General features: G+C 38.5%; 2 protein-coding genes across 8 annotated transcripts in view; both read right to left on the bottom strand.

The window, feature by feature from the left end:
* LOC110834681 (band 7 protein AGAP004871) overlaps positions 1-23,073 on the bottom strand; it is a 115,007-nt gene that overhangs the window by 42,272 nt on the left and 49,662 nt on the right. Inside the window, exon 1 of one of the 5 annotated variants that reach the window (XM_022074101.2) lies at positions 95-437. The exons of 3 other annotated variants lie outside the window; for them this stretch is intronic. The gene's annotated coding sequence lies outside the window, so the exon portion shown is untranslated. Of the gene's footprint in view, positions 1-94; positions 438-23,073 lie in introns of those variants that run through there. One more of the 5 variants, XM_022074106.2, reaches the window with a different exon arrangement.
* The window catches only part of LOC110834679 (beta-1,3-galactosyltransferase 5), a 69,724-nt gene continuing 49,642 nt past the window's right edge, over positions 2,992-23,073 (bottom strand). For 2 of the 3 annotated variants that reach the window (XM_022074096.2, XM_087343897.1), the window contains exon 2: positions 2,992-13,465. In XM_022074096.2, the coding sequence (XP_021929788.1) occupies positions 12,381-13,433 (1,053 nt within the window). In that variant the 5' untranslated portion in view covers positions 13,434-13,465 and the 3' untranslated portion in view covers positions 2,992-12,380. Of the gene's footprint in view, positions 13,466-17,565; positions 17,807-23,073 lie in introns of those variants that run through there. The other variant, XM_087343898.1, reaches the window with a different exon arrangement.

The raw sequence follows: 23,073 nt of genomic DNA, 5'->3' as shown, positions 1-23,073 counted from the left end.
TGTATCAGTGTACGGAATTATATAAACTGATTAAATTAAGAGAAGACAGCTAAATACATTACAAAAAAAAAATGGCCATGCTGATTTTGCTTACCTTACAACAAAACAAGATTCTCTGTAAACGCTAATGTCTTGCCCCATTTCTGTGCTGAACATTGAGGTGTAAGACGACGGAACAGATGTCTTGATATATTTATACGTTCTCACTTGATAATTCACTGACTGAACCATAATCCTCTCACTTTCGTTACAAGCTTCACTTTGAAACTAAAGTATAAATTTACATTTCAGAACTTATGTTGCTGTTGTGGTATAAAGACGACGTCGTCACGGAGAATAAAAAGACACTTCTTCGATTACATTCAGAATGATCAAACGTGTACAAATCCACACATGAGCAGACATCAACAAAACACCAACCATTACCACGATAAAATAAACTTCTTTCATGATTTGTTGGATCACCACCAGGAGCCGCCTCTAACCTGAAAGTTATAGCAGCATGGAACATGGCTTACAACATTTGAAAGTGAAAAGTACAACATAAACAGTCGACTTCGCATCATATTTCCTCGTAAACAAAACTGCGCACGGTCGAATTAGTATGATCCTTGCAAGTAGATGTCTCTACCAGTCTGTAAAAGTTTTACAGTTGCTATGCGGCGTATAGCACGACCCAATAATGTCTTCTTCTCACAATATTTCGGAAGTATGAAGCCTTCCTTTTCCCGTAAAATGCCTCGGTGCCAGTCCAGAAACGTCATAATCCCATGCACTGGACCTAGTCCAAGGTCACCGGCTTTAGTAAGGCCTATGAGATTATCTACCCCTATGATCAGGTCAGCCAACCTCAAGGTGTACTCAGCAAACTCCGTGCAACAAAACAAAAAACTTTCTTTGTCCTAACCGGAAGTGATGTAATTGAGCGTGCAGCTGACGTCATGACTAGTAATTTCCTTCTGTTTGCCCACATAATGCTTTTCTCCACCTCTCACTACTTACAATTTGTTACGCAATGCACCTTTTTCGTAAAGACACAAATACGATTGCTCTAATTTAAGGAAACATTAATAATAATTACCTTTCCGAGACGTTCGTCTGTGTTCCATTATGACGCTGTTTCATTCTGCTAAAGTTTCGAACTGTCAGTGTCGAACTCACACCAAGACCAATTGTTAATTATAACAATTGTTAAGTACTGTTTGTCTGTAAGGCAAACGCATTACAAGCTCCTGAATCCTGTGTGCAATGTACAAGGTCACAGGTACAATAACCTTGAGCCTACGGGGGGGGGGGGGGGGGGGTTCGTGGTGCCAATGATCTTAGCATGGCTGAGGAATCTGGCTGGGTGATGACGTAATCACGGAGGATTTCCCATGTGGTTGCATGAGCGTGGTCTGGCGTTTGTTCGGAATTCCCATATGACTTCAAGGTCACTTCCGCGAGCATGAAATCGTGTATATTTTTGTGTAAATTGTACAGATTTTCAGCAAAACTGGAATGTGTCGACAAACTTAGCAGTCCTCCCCGATATATGATTGAACTAAAATTCGTTCAGAGATTCTAGAGTTGTTACAGGCACTGAGGACGTAGCAGACATCTTTTTTTGAAACTTTGTCGGGAACGCGGTTAAAAGGGCTTAATTTCCTTTGGGGAAAGAAGGAAAACTGTCCATAATATTACATGCGGCGTTATTATGCCGGTCTAGACGTCATCCAAGGGAACGAACAATCAATGTCCTTACAAAAATACTTAAAACACTGGATTTTTTTAAAAAAAAAACCCAGTACGTATTTATTTTTGCTTTGTTTTTAGTACAAGGTGTAAGAAACAAATTCATACGTGAACAAAATATATCCAAAACAAAATACGAATAAATAAGCGAGATCTACATTGTCATATACCACTTACTACTAGAACAGTTCCCTTTTTTCAGAAACTCAATAAAGCTCTAACTCCTTGTAAAATACGGGTTATAGACCTAGTAAATTCGCACAGTAACTTTCAATGCACACCTCCCACTAACACATTTATTTTAACAACATTCGAAAGTTTCTAAAATCAAACACTTAATACCTTTCATTTCACGTATTTAATGCAAATACAAGCCAAGAAGCATATAATCCGGTTCCCAGTTCACATTTGTAAAACTAATCCAGTGCCTAAACACCTCACAATTAAGGGATACAAAGAAATGGATATACATTTCCATGCTTTTTTAAGTAAATGCATTAGACAAAAGTGAGGTTACCGGTCCGTGTGCTTTTCCTGCCATGGTAGGAGTCACCAACAATCGATCAGATATCGTTCGACCATTTTTTCCTGCCATGGTAGGAGTCACCAACAATCGATCAGATATCGTTCGACCAGCATGAAGTCATTTTATCGAGCGGTAGACATTACGCAGATGAATATATTATGGCCTTGTGACAATTACTCATCTGTTATGAACATGTTTGCAGTCTAAAAAGAGTATCAAGGTAACCTGACAAGCAGTTCCAGGTTGAAATAAGTATGAATCATATGATAACGTTCTCATTGTTACTTAATAAAGCTTCACACTCTTAAATTCATAATTATATTATAAACAATTCAGAACAAAACAAACAAATTGTAATTAATATTAAGGAGCAAAAACCCCAGATCATATCCATCATGTGGACTGTTTTTGACGTAAATACGTCTATACGGAAGGTTCATTCTGCAAACAAGTGAAAGGAAAACGTGTAACGAAAATGTGTAAGATCGATATCAACAAATCGACAACAATGGTTACCTAGGGAACGTCGTGTTTACTCGGCATTGTTGTTACCTAAGAAACGTCATCTGTTTACTCGGCATTGTTGTTAATATTGTTGTAATTAAAGCTAATATATAAACTTCCTTTCCGTATAGACGTATTTACGTCAGATTCTCCGGAGTATGCCCTATCGTAAGATCTAACTGCTGGATTCTGCATCATGGAAAGGATTGAAGAAAAATCCACAGTGGTTTTAATGTTGGTATCATTTTTTATTTCTCTCATTGTATGGTCTGTAACAACCACTGAGATATCACTGAACATTTCTTCTACAGTTTCATGTTTGAAATTTTAATTATTCATGGAAACTGCTTTATCTAATTTCATTTAATACAGTTTTTTTTTTCTTCATATATTCTGATTTCATTAAACACTGAAAAATAGATTAGATACAACAAAACTAGACTGTATATAGTTAACATTGAAAATATCGCCAATGATTAAATGCATTTCATTTTTCTTAAAGTACCAATGGGACGTGCCCCAGTATAAATACACTATTTAAGTACAGGTCACACAAAGGTCTAACATGTTTGGCAACTTCAAAACCTGAATGATGCTGGAATTCAGATGTTAACAGAAGTCTTGAAGTCTAGTTCACACACGCTCAGAAGAGATTTGAGAACTTCATCAGCTGATATCCTAAGGGCCTTGTTAATAAACAATGTGCCCTTATAACCCTTGACTTAAGTTTCATATAACATAAGAAGGCAACTTCAGAGAAGAGTCCTTGTTGAGAAGTTGATAGTTTCTCTGTTGTTCAAAAACTTCCTCTAAGTTACTAAAATCCATAGAGATCCTTCTTGAGAGACCGACAATAATTCGTCTAGTTAAATGTAAAAATCACCGACTTTTACAGAATCCAAATATTCATAACTCTTCTAACCACAGCCACCTGAATCCAGATCACAACCTCACACTCTACTACTTTAAATTAATTTTAATATTATCCTCCCATTTAATTTTGTTTGTCTAACTTTCCCTTTAGGTTTTCAGATTAAAATTTTGTACAAATATTTCAGTTCCCCTATGCGTAATCTTCATCGAAAAATGACAAAACTAGTTTTTTATTAAAAATTTCTCCATCTTCATGTTACTTTCACTCTCTTACTCAAACATTCATCTCAGTAATCTGTTCCAACGCCCCCAATTAATGTTCCTTCTTTGGTGCGAGAGACCAAGTTTTCGCGTATAAAAACAGGTAAGATTATATTTCGACCTTCTGAGTAATTATTGATAGCAGATCGTAAAAATTAAAGATTCTGACTTGAATTCAATTTTTGTGAAATTGCAAGTTTCACTACTACATTCAGCAAAACCAGCTTATTAGACTGTATCCTGTGCCAGTTGAATCCAGTTCACATTACACTACATTTCTGCAAGATCCATTTTAATATTACCCTTCCATCTATTCCTGTATCTCGCAATTAGACTCTTGATGTAATTTTTCCCAGCAAAACAAATTTTGTGTGCATCTCTCATCTAGTTCAATATTTTAAATATGACAGCGTGAATTTGTAAATTATGTTTCTAGATGGGCAATAGCACTCTTGAATTTGTGAGAACACGGGCTTATTCAAGGCACATACATTTCATTCAACATTCCATAAAGGTTCAGGGGTTACCTCCATGCTCTTACGGCCCCGATAAATTCCGAAAATGAAGCTTGGTGGACCCCGGAGACACTCGGACACACAAATTCCTGATGCACCTCTTTGGAATTAAAGTCTGCAGCCAGTCACTGATCTGTCATATACTTTCCTCTAGACGTATTTTCTACATTTTGGTTTCAAAGTTTGAATAACATGACTGCGTTAAATTTTGAGACCACTAGTGTATTCCAAGGAGGATAAATTTTAATAATTAAGGACAGTATCTTCGTTACACTGTAATTTCGTCCGAAACCTACGAACCGTTCTGAAACTAAGTTACGAAGAAAATGTGAGTTTAATATTTTTAAAACAAAACGAAAGAGCGTAGTACACAAACACAAACCTTAATACCAATTCTATGAAACAGGATTCCATCTCATTGATTTGACATATCCTGTGCTACAATCGTATGAAACCTATAAATTCAAAATGCAGCGTTACTGATCGTTAAAGAGTTAATGTGTTCACAGGAGTCGATCCACCAGTCATCCATATCCTGAGCCAAATGAATCCAGTCCACTCTTCCCACCCTATTCTCTTAGATCAATTTTAATATTATCCTTGCATCTATCATCTCCCAATTTGTCTCTTATCGTCAGGTTTCCTTACAAAAATTATGTACGCTTTTCTCATCTCTCCCGATGCATGCAATGAACTATATTATAAGTTGTATATTTGTTAATATAAAAAGTTTAAATTTGAGGTTCTCGTGGCAACGAAGATGTCCGTTTTCTCGGCTGTGATATTGTGTGGATTTACAGATAGATATAAACACTTTTTGAGAAAAATACTGTCTCTATCTACAGTAATGTTACTCTGAAATTGTGGTATCTAACCTATAAGTCCTCAAGGCTTCACAAGCTACAGAACCAACATCCACACTGCAAAAAATTTCATACGTTTTTTTGTAAATATTTATGATGGAACTCTTCCATGTTTGTTTCTGTTATTTCTATACTCAGATAACTATTTATAAAATTTTAGCGACAAGATCATTCACTTAAATCATCAGATAAAATTCACAGTCACATCTCATATATTTTCATCTCACTCCTAAAGTTTCTTAATTTTCTTACTTTCTCAGCTTCCAAAGTCTGGATCCTTCGATCCTTTACTCGGACTGGGACCTGTTCATATACGTTCTTGGCAGATGATCCAGAAGTGGTTTGCCATTGCCTTCTTCTGTGTGTGAATGGAGTAATTGTTGGGATGCCACGGAGGAAAACTCCGTGTTGCCTAGACCGCGGCCTTGCCCAACACAAGTTATAAATTCGGGCACCCCAGGGAATCGAACCCGAGACCCCAGGATCACAAGGCCAGCGTTCTAACCGCTAGACCACCTCATCTTATTATTATTTAGTGTTCTGTCTGACGACAGGTCCATATGAACAGGATCCTTCCATCCTTTTCTCGGACTGGGACCTGTTCATATACGTTCTTGGCAGATGATCCAGAACTGGTTTGCCATTGCCTTCTTCTGTGTGTGAATGGAGTAATTGTTGGGATGCCACGGAGGAAAACTCCGTGTTGCCTAGACCACGGCCTTGCCCAACACAAGTTATAAATTCGGGCACCCCAGGGAATCGAACCCGAGACCCCAGGATCACAAGGCCAGCGTTCTAACCGCTAGACCACCTCATCTTATTATTATTTAGTGTTCTATCTGACGACAGGTCCATATGAACAGGATCCTTCCATCCTTTTCTCTTCTCGGACTGGGACCTGTTCATATACGTTCTTGGTAGATGATCCAGAAGTGGTTTGCCATTGCCTTCTTCTGTGTGTGAATGGAGTAATTGTTGGGATGCCACGGAGGAAAACTCCGTGTTGCCTAGACCGCGGCCTTGCCCAACACAAGTTATAAATTCGGGCACCCCAGGGAATCGAACCCGAGACCCCCAGGATTACAAGGCCAGCGTTCTAACCGCTAGACCACCTCATCTTATTATTATTTAGTGTTCTATCTGACGACAGGTCCATATGAACAGGATCCTTCCATCCTTTTCTCTTCTCGGACTGGGACCTGTTCATATACGTTCTTGGCAGATGATCCAGAACTGGTTTGCCATTGCCTTCTTCTGTGTGTGAATGGGATGCCACGGAAAAACCGGGAAAGCCCCCGGAGGAAAACTCCGTGTTGCCTAGACCACGGCCTTGCCCAACACAAGTTATAAATTCGGGCACCGCCGGGAATCGAACCCGAGACCCCCAGGTTTACAAGGCCAGCGTTCTAACCGCTTCCACAAATTTTAACATTTGTACGTTGAGTGATTTTTAAACATTGTAATTCCATTCCTAAATGAAGGGCTATGAACTATGACTTATATTTTCATCTTAACAGTAGCTTAATATCGTTTGAAGTGACTGAGAACAACCCACGCTGAAGGTCACGGAGAAATCTTTAAAGTTTTCAGACTCCATCACGTGATACTGCCATATAACATAGTAAAAACTATGGACAAAGGAGTAATATTCATCGTAATGTTAACCTAGTAATATAATTGTAAACTAAGTTTCATATACACGCGTCATATGAGACAGAGTAATGTATTTTAGATTTTAGTGATCTCTGGTGATCAGACGACCAAGTTCAAAATCAGAACACAATAATACTGGAGAAGATTCCTTTCATTATCTCTACCAACAGAAATTCCACTGATACTCAGAGCACCGGCTACAGGTCGACGCCTCTTCTGACCTGGTATTAAACTGAACGCAGATTAAGAACGTGTATTTAGGCAAGATTTCAGATTGTCACGGCGATGAGTAAAAAGATGACTGTCTTCTGAGATATTGTGCGATGTAGTCTGGTAGAAATTGATTGATGTTTCAAAGGTCCTTACTGCCTCCAAGGTGATCTTCAAAGTTTAATTAGTTAACGTTCTGTCTTGTTAGCAGTACGCAGTACCAAACATGTTAACGAGAGATTCAAAATATATGTTTTCAGTGTGAACTTAATTAAGTGTCACACGAAGAGTATTAAGGATCGCTAAAAATCACAACACAATAAAAGTAGATACAAAAATGTATACACATATAACAACATATAAATTAAATATTTAAAAAAAAAATACTTTACAATTCAACATAAAAATCAAGAATAAGTCTTTAGTTGCAAAATATTCTGAGACAGTTCCAAGTGAAAATATTAAACATTCCATTACTACGTAAATTTTCATGAACAGCTTTCAAAGGTTCAGATAAAATTGATCATTTGACAGATGAGTTAAAGTTTGAAGTTAATTTTATGTCTCCCATAGAGAATACATTCTATTTCTGTGGCGTGGCTAAGCAGAAGAGAATTTCATCTCAAAGGTACCAGGTTTGAATCTCAGGTACAAACCAGCTTTTTATCTTGACTGAAGTTTTTCATAATTATCCCGCGTTATAAAAAATTTCACGATTCAACATAATCTTACAATTGGATACTCTAAATAATATAATGTAATTAAACAAACCAAATACATGAAGCAACGTGAGAAATTTATTGCTTTAATGGAGTCACAGAATCGTTACTGTGATCAAAGTAACATATCACTGAACCACATTAATTAAAATAGCAAATTAAATCCTGAAGGCCTAAGAAACATTTCCATTTGAAGTCAGATCAAACATCTAAAAACTTTCCCATCTGTATCTACTTTAATTTTACAAGCATTTCCCATCACTCACATGCATGCTGTATGCCGTACCCATCTCACCGTCTTGATTTGATTGTCATAAAGTTAAGTAACAAGTACGTAATGCTCCATGGACCTTCTAGCCGTGTAAAGTTTCCTAGTCCCGTTAATTACTCAATCCACAGTTTATTTTACGTCAGAGACAAAGGTTCTAACTAACTAACTAACTAGATGGCTTACGGAGACCAAAGGTTCATCACCGAATTAACCAAAGCCCTGTCCTGGGCCAACAAAATCCAGTCTCCTTCAGCTCCTATCTCCCATAGATCCCGCCTGAGATAATCCTCCCATCTACGTCTAGGTCTCCCCTGAGGTCTCTTCCCCTCAGGCTTCCCAAATAGTGGACCCAACCAACCAGATGGCTTACCGAACCCAAAGGTTCATCACCGAATTAACCAAAGCCCTCCACCGGACCCTGTCCTGGGCCAACAAAATCCAGTCGCCTTCAACTCCTATCTCCCATAGATCCCGCCTGAGGTTATCTTTCCTTCTACGTCTAGGTCTCCCCAGAGGTCTCTTTCCCTCAGGCTTCCTCCCGCCTGAGATTATCCTCCCATCTACGTCTAGGTCTCCCCAGCGGTCTCTTCCCCTCAGGCTTCCTCCCGCCTGAGATTATCCTCCCATCTACGTCTAGGTCTCCCCAGCGGTCTCTTCCCCTCAGGCTTCCTCCCGCCTGAGATTATCCTCCCATCTACGTCTAGGTCTCCCCAGAGGTCTATTCCCCTCAGGCTTCCCAACCAACACCCGGTGCACACCTCTTGTCCCATCCATGCGCGTTACATGCCCCGCCCATCTCATTCTTCTCGACTTAATCACCCTGACAATACTGGGGGAGGAGTACAGATTTTTAAGCTCGTCATAATGCAATTTTCTCCACGCCCCATCGTCTTCTCTCCGGGGCCCAAATATCCTCCTCAAACACCTGCAATCTGTGTTCCTCCCTCTGAGTGAGAGACCATGTTTCGCACCCCATACAAAACAACAGACAGAATTACTGTTGCTCCCACGTGTATAAAGTGTACGAAAGTTTTAAAAGAGTTATTGGTTACTTTTCTATTTTGATTCTGTTTAGTGTAACAAGCAAATATTTATGCGTAATAAAATGAAATTCTAAAAACGGGAGGCATCCACAAATATTACGCTGCATTACAAATCACTTTAAAATTGTTTGTTTCCCCATTCACAATTTAACTGCTTGAAATAGCTCCTTAAAAAATCCATGTCTTTATGGAACCAGAAAGGTAATTTGTTCACTGAAACATAACTGAGACAGTTGCATCCAATCTCTGTTTTCAAACCACATTTATTTAAAACCAATTTTAATATTATCCTCCCAAGATCTTGTGGATGTTATTTTTGTTAGGCTTGTTAAATTTTCTGGTCATCCCATCTGATCACCCCCAACTCCTAGCATTATACAGCATCCATAATAAACTCCTAACCGGTGATCTTATTCTCTTACAGACCAGAAATCTGTCCCTAAATGACGACTTGAATTCGCTTTTTTCGAATAATTTTTACCAAAACAAAATAACTTGTATATACACGTACAAATTAAGTAATTTAAAACCAGCAAGTTTTAAGTACCGGCCATAAGAACTCAAAAATAAGTAATTGAGATTACTCCAGGTTGGGGGGTTGGTCGCAGGGCTAACAACCTTGCACCGTAAAAAGGAAGATGTTTCGATATCTTGATCAAAGCCTCGGACAGACGGACCTTACAGAAGAGGAGAATTGAGGAGGCCATGGACCGAATACGGACCAGAGAACCATAGAAGGAGGGGAAGGAGGGGGGAATGAGAAGGGGGGAAATGAGAAGGGGGTGAGGAGGGGGAATGAGAAGGGGATGGGAGGAGAATGAGAAGGGGAGGAGGAGGAATGAGAAGGGGGAGGGGGAGGAGAATGGGAGGAGGGGAAGAAGGGGAGGGGAGGGGAGGGGAGGAGAATGAGAAGGGGAGGAGGGGAATGAGAAGGAGGGGGAGGGAGGGGAAGAATGTAAGACAGAATTAGATCAGAAAGACTATCATTTACTTTAAACTAAAAACTTGAGGAGAATTCGTAATCTATTTTGAGCTAATGACGTAGAATTCGCCTAGGACAAAGATAGAAAACCATGAAATATCTCAAAGCATGACATGGCATTAGCTAAGATTCAAACCAGGTTCTTCTCATACGCTACACAAATCACAGCTGTTTAGTATTTAAAGTAAAATTTTATAATCTAGTCCATATTCCATATTAATCTAATTTCCGTAAACGTCTCGGGTGGTATTAATAGCGAACGCTTATCACTTCAACATCCTCGCAAATAAATGCAAAAGAACAGAAGATGGAAAGTTTTCTTTGAGATCTGGATGTGAATTGCGTTCCAGTACTGAAAAGTATGAGGTAATTCTCCAGAAATGACACTACCGACGACGCATTTGAGGAACAGACAGGAATAATTCTGGGCACTGTTAAACACAATGTTCTGTACTATGATAACCTTAAAACATTTAAAAGACTTCAGCTGGACATATTATCTTTGTTCAGTGATCATAACCGTGACGCATAATTTAAACACCGTCATCATCTCAGATTCTGATTCCTTAAATGTTCGTGATAATCGTAAATCATTAAACCTATTAATATTACTCTGCGCATGGTCCATTATGTGCAAACACAAATTATCTAAGCAGCTTCAAATACTTACTTAGCATACAAAAATGGAATTTACAACAAGGGCATGAGAAGTTATCTAACGATAATGACGGCCATTTGTAGTGTAACGACTGGTGTCAACAAAATGGCGACTGACCCCCCCCCCCCCCCAAGAAACAATTTTGTGTGCTCCAGTTCAATTCCATAAAATCTGTTAATGCTGACCAATGTAATTCTTTAAGGAAGTTACTTAAAAATCCTCTGTGCACAAATTAAATTCACTTTCTTGGGTTTTAGCCATCATTTTACTGTGTTCTTAGCGATCATAATTGGAATAACCTCACGTTTCCCGCACATCAAACTTTTCTTAAAAAGTTATCCTTCCAATGGTGTGACTTTCACTTCTGTATGAAATTTAAATCGGGGCCCGCAGTGGCCGCTGGGACCGTGGGTTCGAATCCCACTCAAGCCATGGATGTTGTGTCGTGCTGGCCTTGAGAAGGGCCGATCCCTCGTCCAGGGTGTCCTACCAAAATCTCTATAGATCAAGCCAGTGCTCAGGCACTTGAAGACCGGATCGTTCCCAGTATGGCATTTAGATTTTGTTAATAAATATTTCAAAACTGCTCAGATAACTTGTGTGTTCAATCTGTACGACTCAGATAATGGATCACGTCTGACATAATGCTAGTAATGAGCTCTGTGTTAGTGCAAGCTAGGCATAAAGCTACGATTGTGATTGGACCCACGTATTATACAATTATTAGTAGTATTACTATTATTATTTTATAGACTTATAAAGCCTGTTTTATCAACTCTCATCCAAGGATCAGTCTCTCCACCATCATCATCATTATTAAAACAGAGATGTTTGAACACGAAATGTCTGCTAATTGCCTAGCAGTAATTAAATAAACAAGCGGTGAGTATGAAGATTTCTGTCTTCTGGGTTGTTGCGCTGTGCAGTCTGGTCGATGTTAACCGACGTTTCGGAGGTCATACTGCCTCCGTCATCAGGGCGATGAGTATGAAGATTTCCGTCTTCTGGGTTACAAGAAGGATGCTGCCATCTTGCAACAGAGTGCACAAGAGTCAAGAGGGTAATATACAGAAGGGAACCTCACAGTCACCCTGGCAATGGGAAGTAAGCACATGGATTTAGGGCCTGATCTCCACTGAGAGTTGAGCTGACACACAAGACATTCGCTCTGAAAAAATATCGTTCCAAAGTTAAAATAAATTATACACGTGCTGACCCAGTAGACCGGCAACAACACTACAATTTGTCTGAGAATCCACTCCTTACGAAAATACTTATAATATATGTATATATTTTATATATGTATATATTTCTTTATCACGATGTTCTTGCTGTAGACAATCATAATAGACTTCTTTATAAATAAACTTTCACTTGCCACGAACCCGTACAAAAGCCAGAAATTATATCGATTTCAATTCTTTTTTTTAAGTACATAGCTATTTAAGCGTAAGCCATATTTTGTAAAAATTTCACTAGCCTTCCTCCACCTATATCGCAAACAAACGAGAAAAATATGTCTCTGACTAAAGAGAAGGCACTTGGGGGAGTTCCTGCAAGGGCGTCCGTCAGGAGACGGCCCTCCTCTCCTGCACGAGCTGCCACAGGCGATGGATGTCGCTGAGCGAAAGGTTCGGTGATCCAAAGAGGAACACACCGACATCTGAACCGTTACTCCTGGATCCTACCAGGGCCTGGACCTGGTGAGAAGACAGCACCAGGGAACCGAGCGGGGTCTGAGTCAGGTTGGCACGTGCCACTAGGGTGCCTGTAACGTGAACATCGTCGATCCAGAAATACTCCGTGCGCTGTGCCTCGCGGTAAAGCAAGAATACAACGTCGGGGGAGTACAGCACGGCCCAGCCCGCACAATAGGCTGGGTACATGCGCCCGGGGTACTCCAGGGGCGACACCCGCCATTTCGACCGATACGAGCGCTTCACGTAGGCGGAGGAGAACGGCTCGCACAGTATGAGGCGGCGAGCGCCCCACGGCGACAGGTCCTGTGCCAGAAAGTCGAGTAGCGCGGGGGTGTTCACGAACACGTCATCGTCCGTCTTGAGCAGGTAGCGGGCGCCGGGGCAATAGTACGCTGTCCACTTGAGCGCCATCACATGCTTGTACGTCATGTTGCGGTAGGAGTCGAGGAATCGTCCTTGCACGAGGTCGCGGTGCGTTCGGTTTTCCTCCTCGAGGGCGGCCTGATCGGCGGGCGACTGCACGGCACCCAATAGGAACAGCACGCGGTGAGCCCCGCGTCCCCAGGTCTCGCGAATCGTCCGGCGTTTGTCAACGTTTCCCGGCGCCGAGTGCACGAGTACCAGCAACAACAGCGAGTTCGACCCGTTACACGGGTAGTTGTTCAACTGGAAGGCGAAGTCCTTCACGTCGATCAGGGTGGCGCGGTCGTCGGGTGCCAGCTTGTGCATGGGGTAAGGCGGCGGTAGGGATGTGACGTTGCCGGGTAACAGCAGGAGGTAGCTCGGGGCGACGAGCTGGACGGCCAGATGTTCGGGACAGCTTGACAGGTACCACAGGAACAGGCAAACCACCGCTGTGAAGATGGCAGCCAGCAGCGGAGACGTGGGGAGTCCCGCCCCATACCGCCGCTTCTCCAGCATTCCTTCCCTACCAGCAGGCAGTCACAGCGCGCCTGTCGGGGACACAGAGATCATTACATTGACTGGCGAAATCTGTCTTTGAAATATCTACCTTTATGATCGATTTTAAGACGTGGATTTCCAAAGGGTGGAGTTAGACGTAGAAAGTTGACTGTAGTATACAAAATTTTGGCCGAAAAATCTGAATATAAACCACCTGGAAGTACCAGGTTCAGGTGGAAGGATAACATTAAAATTGATCTTAAACTGGTTGGGATCTTGTGGACTGGGTTCACTTGCCTCAAGGTAGAGAGGGACCAGTCACCTGTGAAGAGAGTAATGAGCCTTCGGGTTACATAAAGAATGGGGCGTTGAAAAACTACCTGCTTCTCAAAGAAGACTCTGTTCCAGGGAGTAAGATCTATTTAGCACGCTTAGAGTAGTAGCTGAGTCAACTCAGGAAATATCACTGTCATTCTAAGGAAATGCATGGCCGTCAGTGGCCCCTTCGTACAGGGGAGTCCGAATTGCATATCCCATCGCGTCCAATTAGGTATTATTATTATTATTTAGTGTTCTGTCAGACGACAGGTCCATATGAACAGGATCCTTCCATCCTTTTCTCGGACTGGGACCTGTTCATATACGTTCTTGGCAGATGATCCAGAAGTGGTTTGCCATTGCCTTCTTCTGTGTGTGAATGGAGTAATTGTTGGGATGCCACGGAGGAAAACTCCGTGTTGCCTAGACCACGGCCTTGCCCAACACAAGTTGTCCAATTAGGTACGGACAATAAAATGTCAAATCAATGCGGTTATTTTAAACATTGCATACGCCAAGTTTTGGAATACAATTGTAAGTGGCAGCTAGAAATAGCATCAGCGCCACCCGATGACACTAAACGTTGTTGGAATTGCGAGGATAAGAAGCGTTTGGCCACAGCCTAAGACAGATTCAGAATTCATTGAAATGTAGGTAACTTCACGATAAAATGCTGTGCTCTTAATTTGAAACCCATCGGTAAGTATTCATCAAATCAATATCGTCCACATCACACAAACAGCCTTATTTCCTCCAGACGAATTCAGAGAAAGTGCCTTACAATAATCATGAATGATGAATTGGAAAGCGGCAATGGCCTTCCTAGGGGGACGGAGGAGGATGATTAAAAATCTTAGGGCCCAGATTTGAACCCGAGACCAGCCAAGACGTTCAATGTTACGCAGTGTAATCAGCTGGGTAATTTTTTATATTTATTCCACAATAATAGGTTTCAATATATAGCAAATTAACATTCAATTAAAATAGGAACACAAAAATCCAAATCCAAACTGGAGTACACTTCTTCAGTGTTGTTATGAAATGTTTTATTTTCCGGAAGATGGTTTATGGTTGGGCCCCGCCCAACGTAATTACTTCCCTTCGCAATTTGTGGTCTGAGAGCGAATTCGGCAGCCAACATCCTCTGGAATCGAAAGTCTCTAACTCATAACGAAGTCATCCAGCCGAAAGTGGAACCAGCGTCTTATTCTCCACACTAATGAAGGAGAAATCAGTCTACTTCTTAATTCTCCTCAAGTACACAAGATCCATCTCCGAGCTGCACGGCCGTTCTGTATTAACATCAACCCTTTCCATGTTTAAAAAGGGATTTGTTGTTCAGAAACATCGAACACGTCTACTAAATATGAGTTTGTACGCTGGCTTCTGGTATCTGATTTCTTGTATGAGATTTGAAGTTCTTACAACGGTGAAGACGACGATGCTGGTCTTAGGGGTTTGAAAACAGTGTAAACGCTGAAGATGAACGCAGTACGTTGCTCCGAAATACTGATAACTACCCACAAGTTCACATTCTTAATTAGAAAAATAGTTCTCCTTCGGAAATCCGTTTAATATCACGAACGATTCCGAACGAGGATACAAACAATCACGTGCGTAAAAGATGAATTAGACGCAAGTTTGGAAAAAAAACAGTGCACTACACACGTTTAAACAGTTTCCCTTAAAACGCACGACCTATCGACCACAGCTAAACTATCGATCTGGACCGATCGATGTAAACAGCTTAAATGGTTTGTAAGCCTGGAGATGGGTTTCTATTCCCAAGACAGCAAACGAAATTGGATTGAAACCACAATAAAGACACAGACATAATGCAATGAAATAAGACGTAATGAGAACCCAAAGTCTATAGATAACACAGATCACGTGGTGAGAGAATCTTCACCAAAGAAACAGCGTTTTGCGAAAAGCGAAATTATATTCATAAGAAATCCGAGAGTACAATAAACTTAAGAAATACAGCGATTTCACATCAGTAAATTCGAATTTCGAGCAATTTTGTTTCGCATCCTTTGCACAACGTAGCAGCAGCTGAAATTTTGTGGACGGTCGTCACTAGATGGGCTCTGTAGACGAGCAAAATTTCAGGTGAGGTTTCAACATGACCAACCGGACCTTTCCCTTGTAAGTATAACCCAATAGAAACACGAAATTCATCCAAGCGCTGTTTAAAAATCCTGTTCTGTTTTAAGAATAGACACAGCGCGTTTTATTACAAAGATCAGTTCTTTAATACCGCTTAGGGAAGTTTATCATGAGTATACGAAACTCATACTCTGTGGGCAGAATGCGTTGTTATTGGATATTAAAACAGGTGGTACACATAGTTACCGTCGTATTTAAAGTGTTAATTAAAATGGAAGACCTTGATGAAAGGCGTCTTTAATCTCGTACGATTTGTGTCGGTTTTAATTTGAAGCGTCTGTTTGTTACGTCAGAAGGTAATCCACAAATTACTGCTACAACTAACGACTTCTCTCGGTCTCCTCGGGGCAACGGAAATTAAGCAGACACGGTTGGCTGCCCCTAGCAAAGGGCAATAGTAAAGTCCCAGTAACTACCAGCCTGAATAATGGCGCTCATGGTTACTAGGTAAGGAGAGTATCATGCCCCTGTACGGATTGCTATTATGAAGGTCAAGTCGTTGGAGGTCCTCACCGTTAAATGCTACTCAACATTTCCTGTGTTCAAGGTCTCTCTTGAGAAGTTAATAATTATTTATCTTGCCAAGAAATTTCTAGAGTTTATGAACGCAATGGTCCATCATTGTGTTCGCTAAGGTTCACTTTTGGACCGTACAGAGAATCTGTCCACGTCCAAGGCAGTGAGTGAACACTTCTCTTCATAGTGAGATATGTATTTGTCTCATACCCAGTCCCCCAAACATGCCGTGTTAGGTTTCCGAGAAAGCACAGTCAGTGTTAGTATATTTGCAATGTTTCGCCGTAGTCTCCTCCATCCACAACCTGAGTTCGCGCCGTGTCCTGGCGAAAAGAGACCCACGTGGTCCCGCAACATGGCCGCTGCGCGACGTTCTTAATGTACTTCATAAATTTCACGCCCCCTTCCAGAACGAGTGCAAGCAAACAGATTTGACATAAAATTTAGATATGAGTATACATTTTTTTTTTATAATTTATTATATATCATTCAAAGCATTTAATTTAAAAACTTTAAAAAAAAAATATATACGCTTCATACATGGATTAGTGGGATGGATGTGGTTGCTTCTGCGAACATAACTTTTCACACCCGAGGTTGGAGTTTTGAAATTGCCGCTCTAAGGTCGTTTTCCAGGTTCATCGTAGAACGATATTTGGTTTTGATGGCCGCCACCGCTGAACTGCCTCAACCAAGCGAAGGATATTAAAAATGTTTCTCCATATTTCGTTAAAAAAAATTTCATACAAACAACCCCCCCCCCCCCGGGGGGGGGGGGCGCCCCACACTTTGGGAACCTCTGGTTTAAACAGTTTCATCAAGAATTTCGGCTACCAACATGTCTTATTTCTTTATAAATTCGAATCCCACACTGTTTAACGGAATTCTTTTATTATAAATGATGCCGTAAACAAATGGAATTCAATGGAATAAAGAATTGAATTTGTGTTAGAAAGAAGACAAGCCTAATTCTCTTCAAAGAGTTCACAAATGTAAATGAAAACCTGTGAATGTTATAAGCAATAATTTAATTCATTTATTAAAGTGCTTTACAACAGCCAAGCACTAAACCAGATTACAGGATAAAATATAATAAGTAATTAATTTATAATAATAATAATAATATTAATAAATAGGATGCGTTTACCTCATTCTTCCTTCAAGAGGCAGAGACCTCGATGTCCACCGTCAAAATAAAATGGAGAGAGTGAAGGAATTTCTTAGTAATTCAAAGAAGAAAAGTCCTTTGGTTATTGTGAAAGCCTTTCTAAAAGCACAAAGTATCTCGTCTACAACACAATTCTCCCACAAGCGATTCACAGCTCAGCTCTTTCCACACTGACGAAAGCGGATTGTTGACGGCAGTAACGTAAAATAATGCCGAGTAAACAGATGAAGTTTCTTAGGTAACATAACAATGCACGCAAGCTGACAATTGTCGTTCTATATTTATTTTATTATTTATTTAGTGTTCTGTCTGACGACAGGTCCATATGAACAGGATCCTTCCATCTTTTCTCGGACTGGGACCTGTTCATATACGTTCTTGGCAGATGATCCAGAAGTGGTTTGCCATTGCCTTCTTCTGTGTGTGAATGGAGTAATTGTTGGGATGCCACGGAGAAACCGGGGAAGCCCCCGGAGGAAAACTCCGTGTTGCCTAGACCACGGCCTTGCCCAACACAAGTTATAAATTCGGGCATCGCCAGGAATCGAACCCGAGAGCCCCAGGATTACAAGGCCAGCGTTCTAACCGCTAGACCACCGTGGCTACGTTACACATTCTTTAATACAAAGAGAATTACTCAAAGATGTAATTTGGTTACATTTCATCCGAACTGTAAAAAGTATAAATTAATATTAAATATTTTCTCTACAAGAAGGAAATAAATTTAAAAAGTGATGAAATGAGGCTTGAAGAGAATTTTACAATTTCATTTGCCCTTATTTAAAAATAACGCCCGGTTTTAGTAAACTTGCCCGGGCGCTGGGTGAGAGAAAAATGTTTGTTTCCTTCCTTCGAATCCCGGCTGAGATGTTTTCTGTTGTTCGGACAGAGACAAATTGCGCTAAGGCAAATTTCGTTTGCCCCTGGGAAAGGATCTGATTAACTAAGGTCACAAACCCAAAAACTGTCCTGAGTTCCAGAAGATGAATTTGTAAGAAACTGTCGTATTCCCCGTTAGTAAACACTGCAGAATCTATTGGTCTATTTAAACTCGAAATTGAGGGTCCACGTGTTCCTTTACACGTTCGCTTGTGGATCGTAAGACAAATGAGAGAACACTGGAAGGTCAGAACTCTGGGAAAAATGTCCTGTGATCGATTTCCGGCAAGGACGGTTCCTTTAACCCCGAAACTAAACAAGATACAACGGCGCCAGGATCAGAATTCTTTACTTGGAAGAGATTACAGAAACAAAGACCTCAACACTGATCAACTGTCCCGGATTCGAGTCCTGACAGGGATGGTTTCTGTTGATAGGAGCTTAACTGCGATAAAAGAAAAAGTATGTAAATTTATTATTCAATAAATGAATTGAATTATTATTATTCTGTTTTTTATTGCTTATTTTTTTAATTATTGAATTGAATTATATTACTTAGGTATCGTATTTAGCCCATTTACTTGTGAAATATTATTCAATAAATGAATTGAATTATTATTATTCTGTTTTTTATTGCTTATTTTTTTAATTATTGAATTGAATTATATTACTTAGGTATCGTATTTAGCCCATTTACTTGTGAAATATTATTCAATAAATGAATTGAATTATTATTATTCTGTTTTTTATTGCTTATTTTTTTAATTATTGAATTGAATTATATTACTTAGGTATCGTATTTAGCCCATTTACTTGTGAAATATTATTCAATAAATGAATTGAATTATTATTATTCTGTTTTTTATTGCTTATTTTTTTAATTATTGAATTGAATTATATTACTTAGGTATCGTATTTAGCCCATTTACTTGTGAAATATTATTCAATAAATGAATTGAATTATTATTATTCTGTTTTTTATTGCTTATTTTTTTAATTATTGAATTGAATTATATTACTTAGGTATCGTATTTAGCCCATTTACTTGTGAAATATTATTCAATAAATGAATTGAATTATTATTATTCTGTTTTTTTATTGTTTAATGTTTTTATTTAGAATTATTGAATTGAATTATATTACTTAGGTATCGTATTTAGCCCATTTACTTATGAAATATTATTCAATAAGTGAATTGAATTATTATTATTCTGTTTTTTATTGCTTATTTTTTTAATTATTGAATTGAATTATATTACTTAGGTATCGTATTTAGCCCATTTACTTGTGAAATATTATTCAATAAATGAATTGAATTATTATTATTCTGTTTTTTTATTGTTTAATGTTTTTATTTAGAATTATTGAATTGAATTATATTACTTAGGTATCGTATTTAGCCCATTTACTTGTGAAATATTATTCAATAAATGAATTGAATTATTATTATTCTGTTTTTTATTGCTTATTTTTTTAATTATTGAATTGAATTATATTACTTAGGTATCGTATTTAGCCCATTTACTTGTGAAATATTATTCAATAAATGAATTGAATTATTATTATTCTGTTTTTTTATTGTTTAATGTTTTTATTTAGAATTATTGAATTGAATTATATTACTTAGGTATCGTATTTAGCCCATTTACTTATGAAATATTATTCAATAAGTGAATTGAATTATTATTATTCTGTTTTTTATTGCTTATTTTTTTAATTATTGAATTGAATTATATTACTTAGGTATCGTATTTAGCCCATTTACTTGTGAAATATTATTCAATAAATGAATTGAATTATTATTATTCTGTTTTTTTATTGTTTAATGTTTTTATTTAGAATTATTGAATTGAATTATATTACTTAGGTATCGTATTTAGCCCAGTTACTTGTGAAATATTATTCAATAAATGAATTTAAACATAATGAGGCCTTCATCTTCGTATTTTTTAAAATGAATAATCAAGCAGAAAAGTATTATTCATGATTTTCTAAAAAGCTGGTCGTTGTAAAAGTAATTGTTTCGTAACCTAAAATTGTCTCCTGGCATATTTAAATTACAACACAAAATATGAACAGTGTGGACAGAGAACACGAGCGATAAAAGAAGTTACAGGATAACGGGGATGGTGGAAAAGGGGCGACACATCACAGTTTCTGAGGTCTCCTTTCTCTTGGTGTGACATTGTGCATAATCACCAAGCCATTCCTTTGCACGCTTAAAACTGTTGTGAATTCTTCAGTTAATGTAAGCCTACAAGAACCATTCTTCTCATGAATCTACTCAGATTTACAAAGGTTCGAATGCAAAACATGATGCACGTCAGTAAGAAGACGTTTCGTCCAATACTAAAAGTGTAAATAAAATTTCTCGTTAGTGCATTAGAACCCATATTTCACATAAAAAGACTAATTAGTTGTTCTTTTTTGATTACTGTCAAATAACGTCACGCAGAGAGAAATAGACCATCACACGGTGGTAATGACGACAGCATTGCTATCAAATGATAAGCCTCTCATAGCAGACAGTAGGCCTATGCGTATAACACAGTAATATCCATAATTAAACGGAAACAGCATTTCTGGGAAAATGAAACATCAAAGAGAAAAATACGTAGACCTACATTACGTCACTACGCACGTCGAACGATAGTTGAATACCATTTCTATGTAGGTAATTCATCTCTTCAGTTTTCAATTCAATTCAATTCAATTCATTTATTTAAGTGCTTGACAACAGCCAGATAAGGCCAATAACAGTCAAGCACTGAACAACAGTACAGGATGAAATATAATAAATAATTAAATTCATTTCAATAATAATAATAAAAGTAAAACATAACAAATACAAAAAACAAACATACAAATGAAATTAAATACATAAATGTACCATATTGAATAATATTTCACAAGTAAATGGGCTAAATACGATACCTAAGTAATATAATTCAATTATTCTAAATAAAAACATTAAACAATAAAAAAACAGAATAATAATAATTCAATTCATTTATTGAATAATATTTCATAAGTAAATGGGCTAAATACGATACCTAAGTAATATAATTCAATTCAATAATTCTAAATAAAAACATTAAACAATAAAAAAACAGAATAATAATAATTCAATTAATTTATTGAATAATATTTCATAAGTAAATGGGCTAAATACGATACCTAAGTAATATAATTCAATTCAATAATTCTAAATAAAAACATTAAACAATAAAAAAACAGAATAATAATAATTCAATCAATTTATTGAATAATATTTCACAAGTAAATGGGCTAAATACGATACCTAAGTAACATAATTCAATTCAATTCAATAATTCTAAATAAAAACATTAAACAATAAAAAAACAGAATAATAATTCAATTCATTTATTGAATAATATTTCACAAGTAACTGGGCTACATACGATACCTAAGTAATATAATTCAATAATTCTAAATAAAAACATTAAATAATAAAAAAACAGAAGAAACTTACAAAATTCAATACCACAAAATAAGATAATAATAATAATAATAATTCAATTCTTTTTTATTAGAGTGCTGAAAGTTCATTTAACGTTTCTTTGATTTTTCCGACTTTCCAGCCATCATAACTATGGAACGGAAAATTTGTTGTGGTGTTGCATATAATACGGGCAAACAAATTCACCTCGTCGTTCGCGACGAGTGCAAAAACCATCGACATCTTTACTTAATACTCTTTTTTGTACGTAGCTGTACAAGTGGATGCCATTAAACAAAAGAGAAATATAATTAATCTATGTTCATGCTGTAGGTAAAACATCAGAAACATTATAGCGTGGGTACGCGGGCCTCAGTTACGTGAGACTTCATAATCATCTTGGCACAGTTTATTCGTTACCCTGGTCGATCCTGTGCAGTAAAGATATCACAGGATTCCCAATGCCTCTGATATTCTAATATTCCTCGAATTTTATATCCTATTCGCAGAATTTATAACTTGTGTTGGGCAAGGCCGTGGTCTAGGCAACACGGAGTTTTCCTCCGTGGCATCCCAACAATTACTCCATTCACACACAGAAGAAGGCAATGGCAAACCACTTCTGGATCATCTGCCAAGAACGTATATGAACAGGTCCCAGTCCGAGAAAAGGATGGAAGGATCCTGTTCATATGGACCTGTCGTCAGACAGAACACTAAATAAAATAAAAAATAAATTCGCAGAAAACTACAAACTATAAAATATGCGTGGGGTTCTTTCCTCCGGGAATAAAGCGGCCGGAGCGTAAAGCTAACACTCACCTTTATCTGGTACAGAAGTTTCAAAGCCACCTCCAATCTCCCGCACTTCTGAATGGCGAGGGACTTATTTAAGAACAGAGACAACTTTGTCTCTACCGAGATGAGATCTAAGGTTTTTTACGGAGCGGGACAAATGTCGACATTTCCTCTACCTTCAGAGTAGACGCCACGAAGACGTGAACGCAATCGATACTCCACGCGTTAAGGAGGCGACTGGTAAGCTTTGGCTGTTTCCCCCGGGGATCGAACCGCTGTTGTCCATCCCAAAGCCCAGATTTTCCCAAACTGACAGCCGACGTAACCCAGGAGAGAATGAATCCCTTTTT

Source organism: Zootermopsis nevadensis, unplaced genomic scaffold (assembly GCF_977971745.1).
Source record: "Zootermopsis nevadensis isolate Lab colony 2312 unplaced genomic scaffold, Znev_1.0 Znev_ptg000007l, whole genome shotgun sequence".
In the NCBI taxonomy this organism is placed as follows: domain Eukaryota; kingdom Metazoa; phylum Arthropoda; class Insecta; order Blattodea; family Termopsidae; genus Zootermopsis; species Zootermopsis nevadensis.
This window is presented reverse-complemented; position numbering and strand designations above follow the sequence as displayed.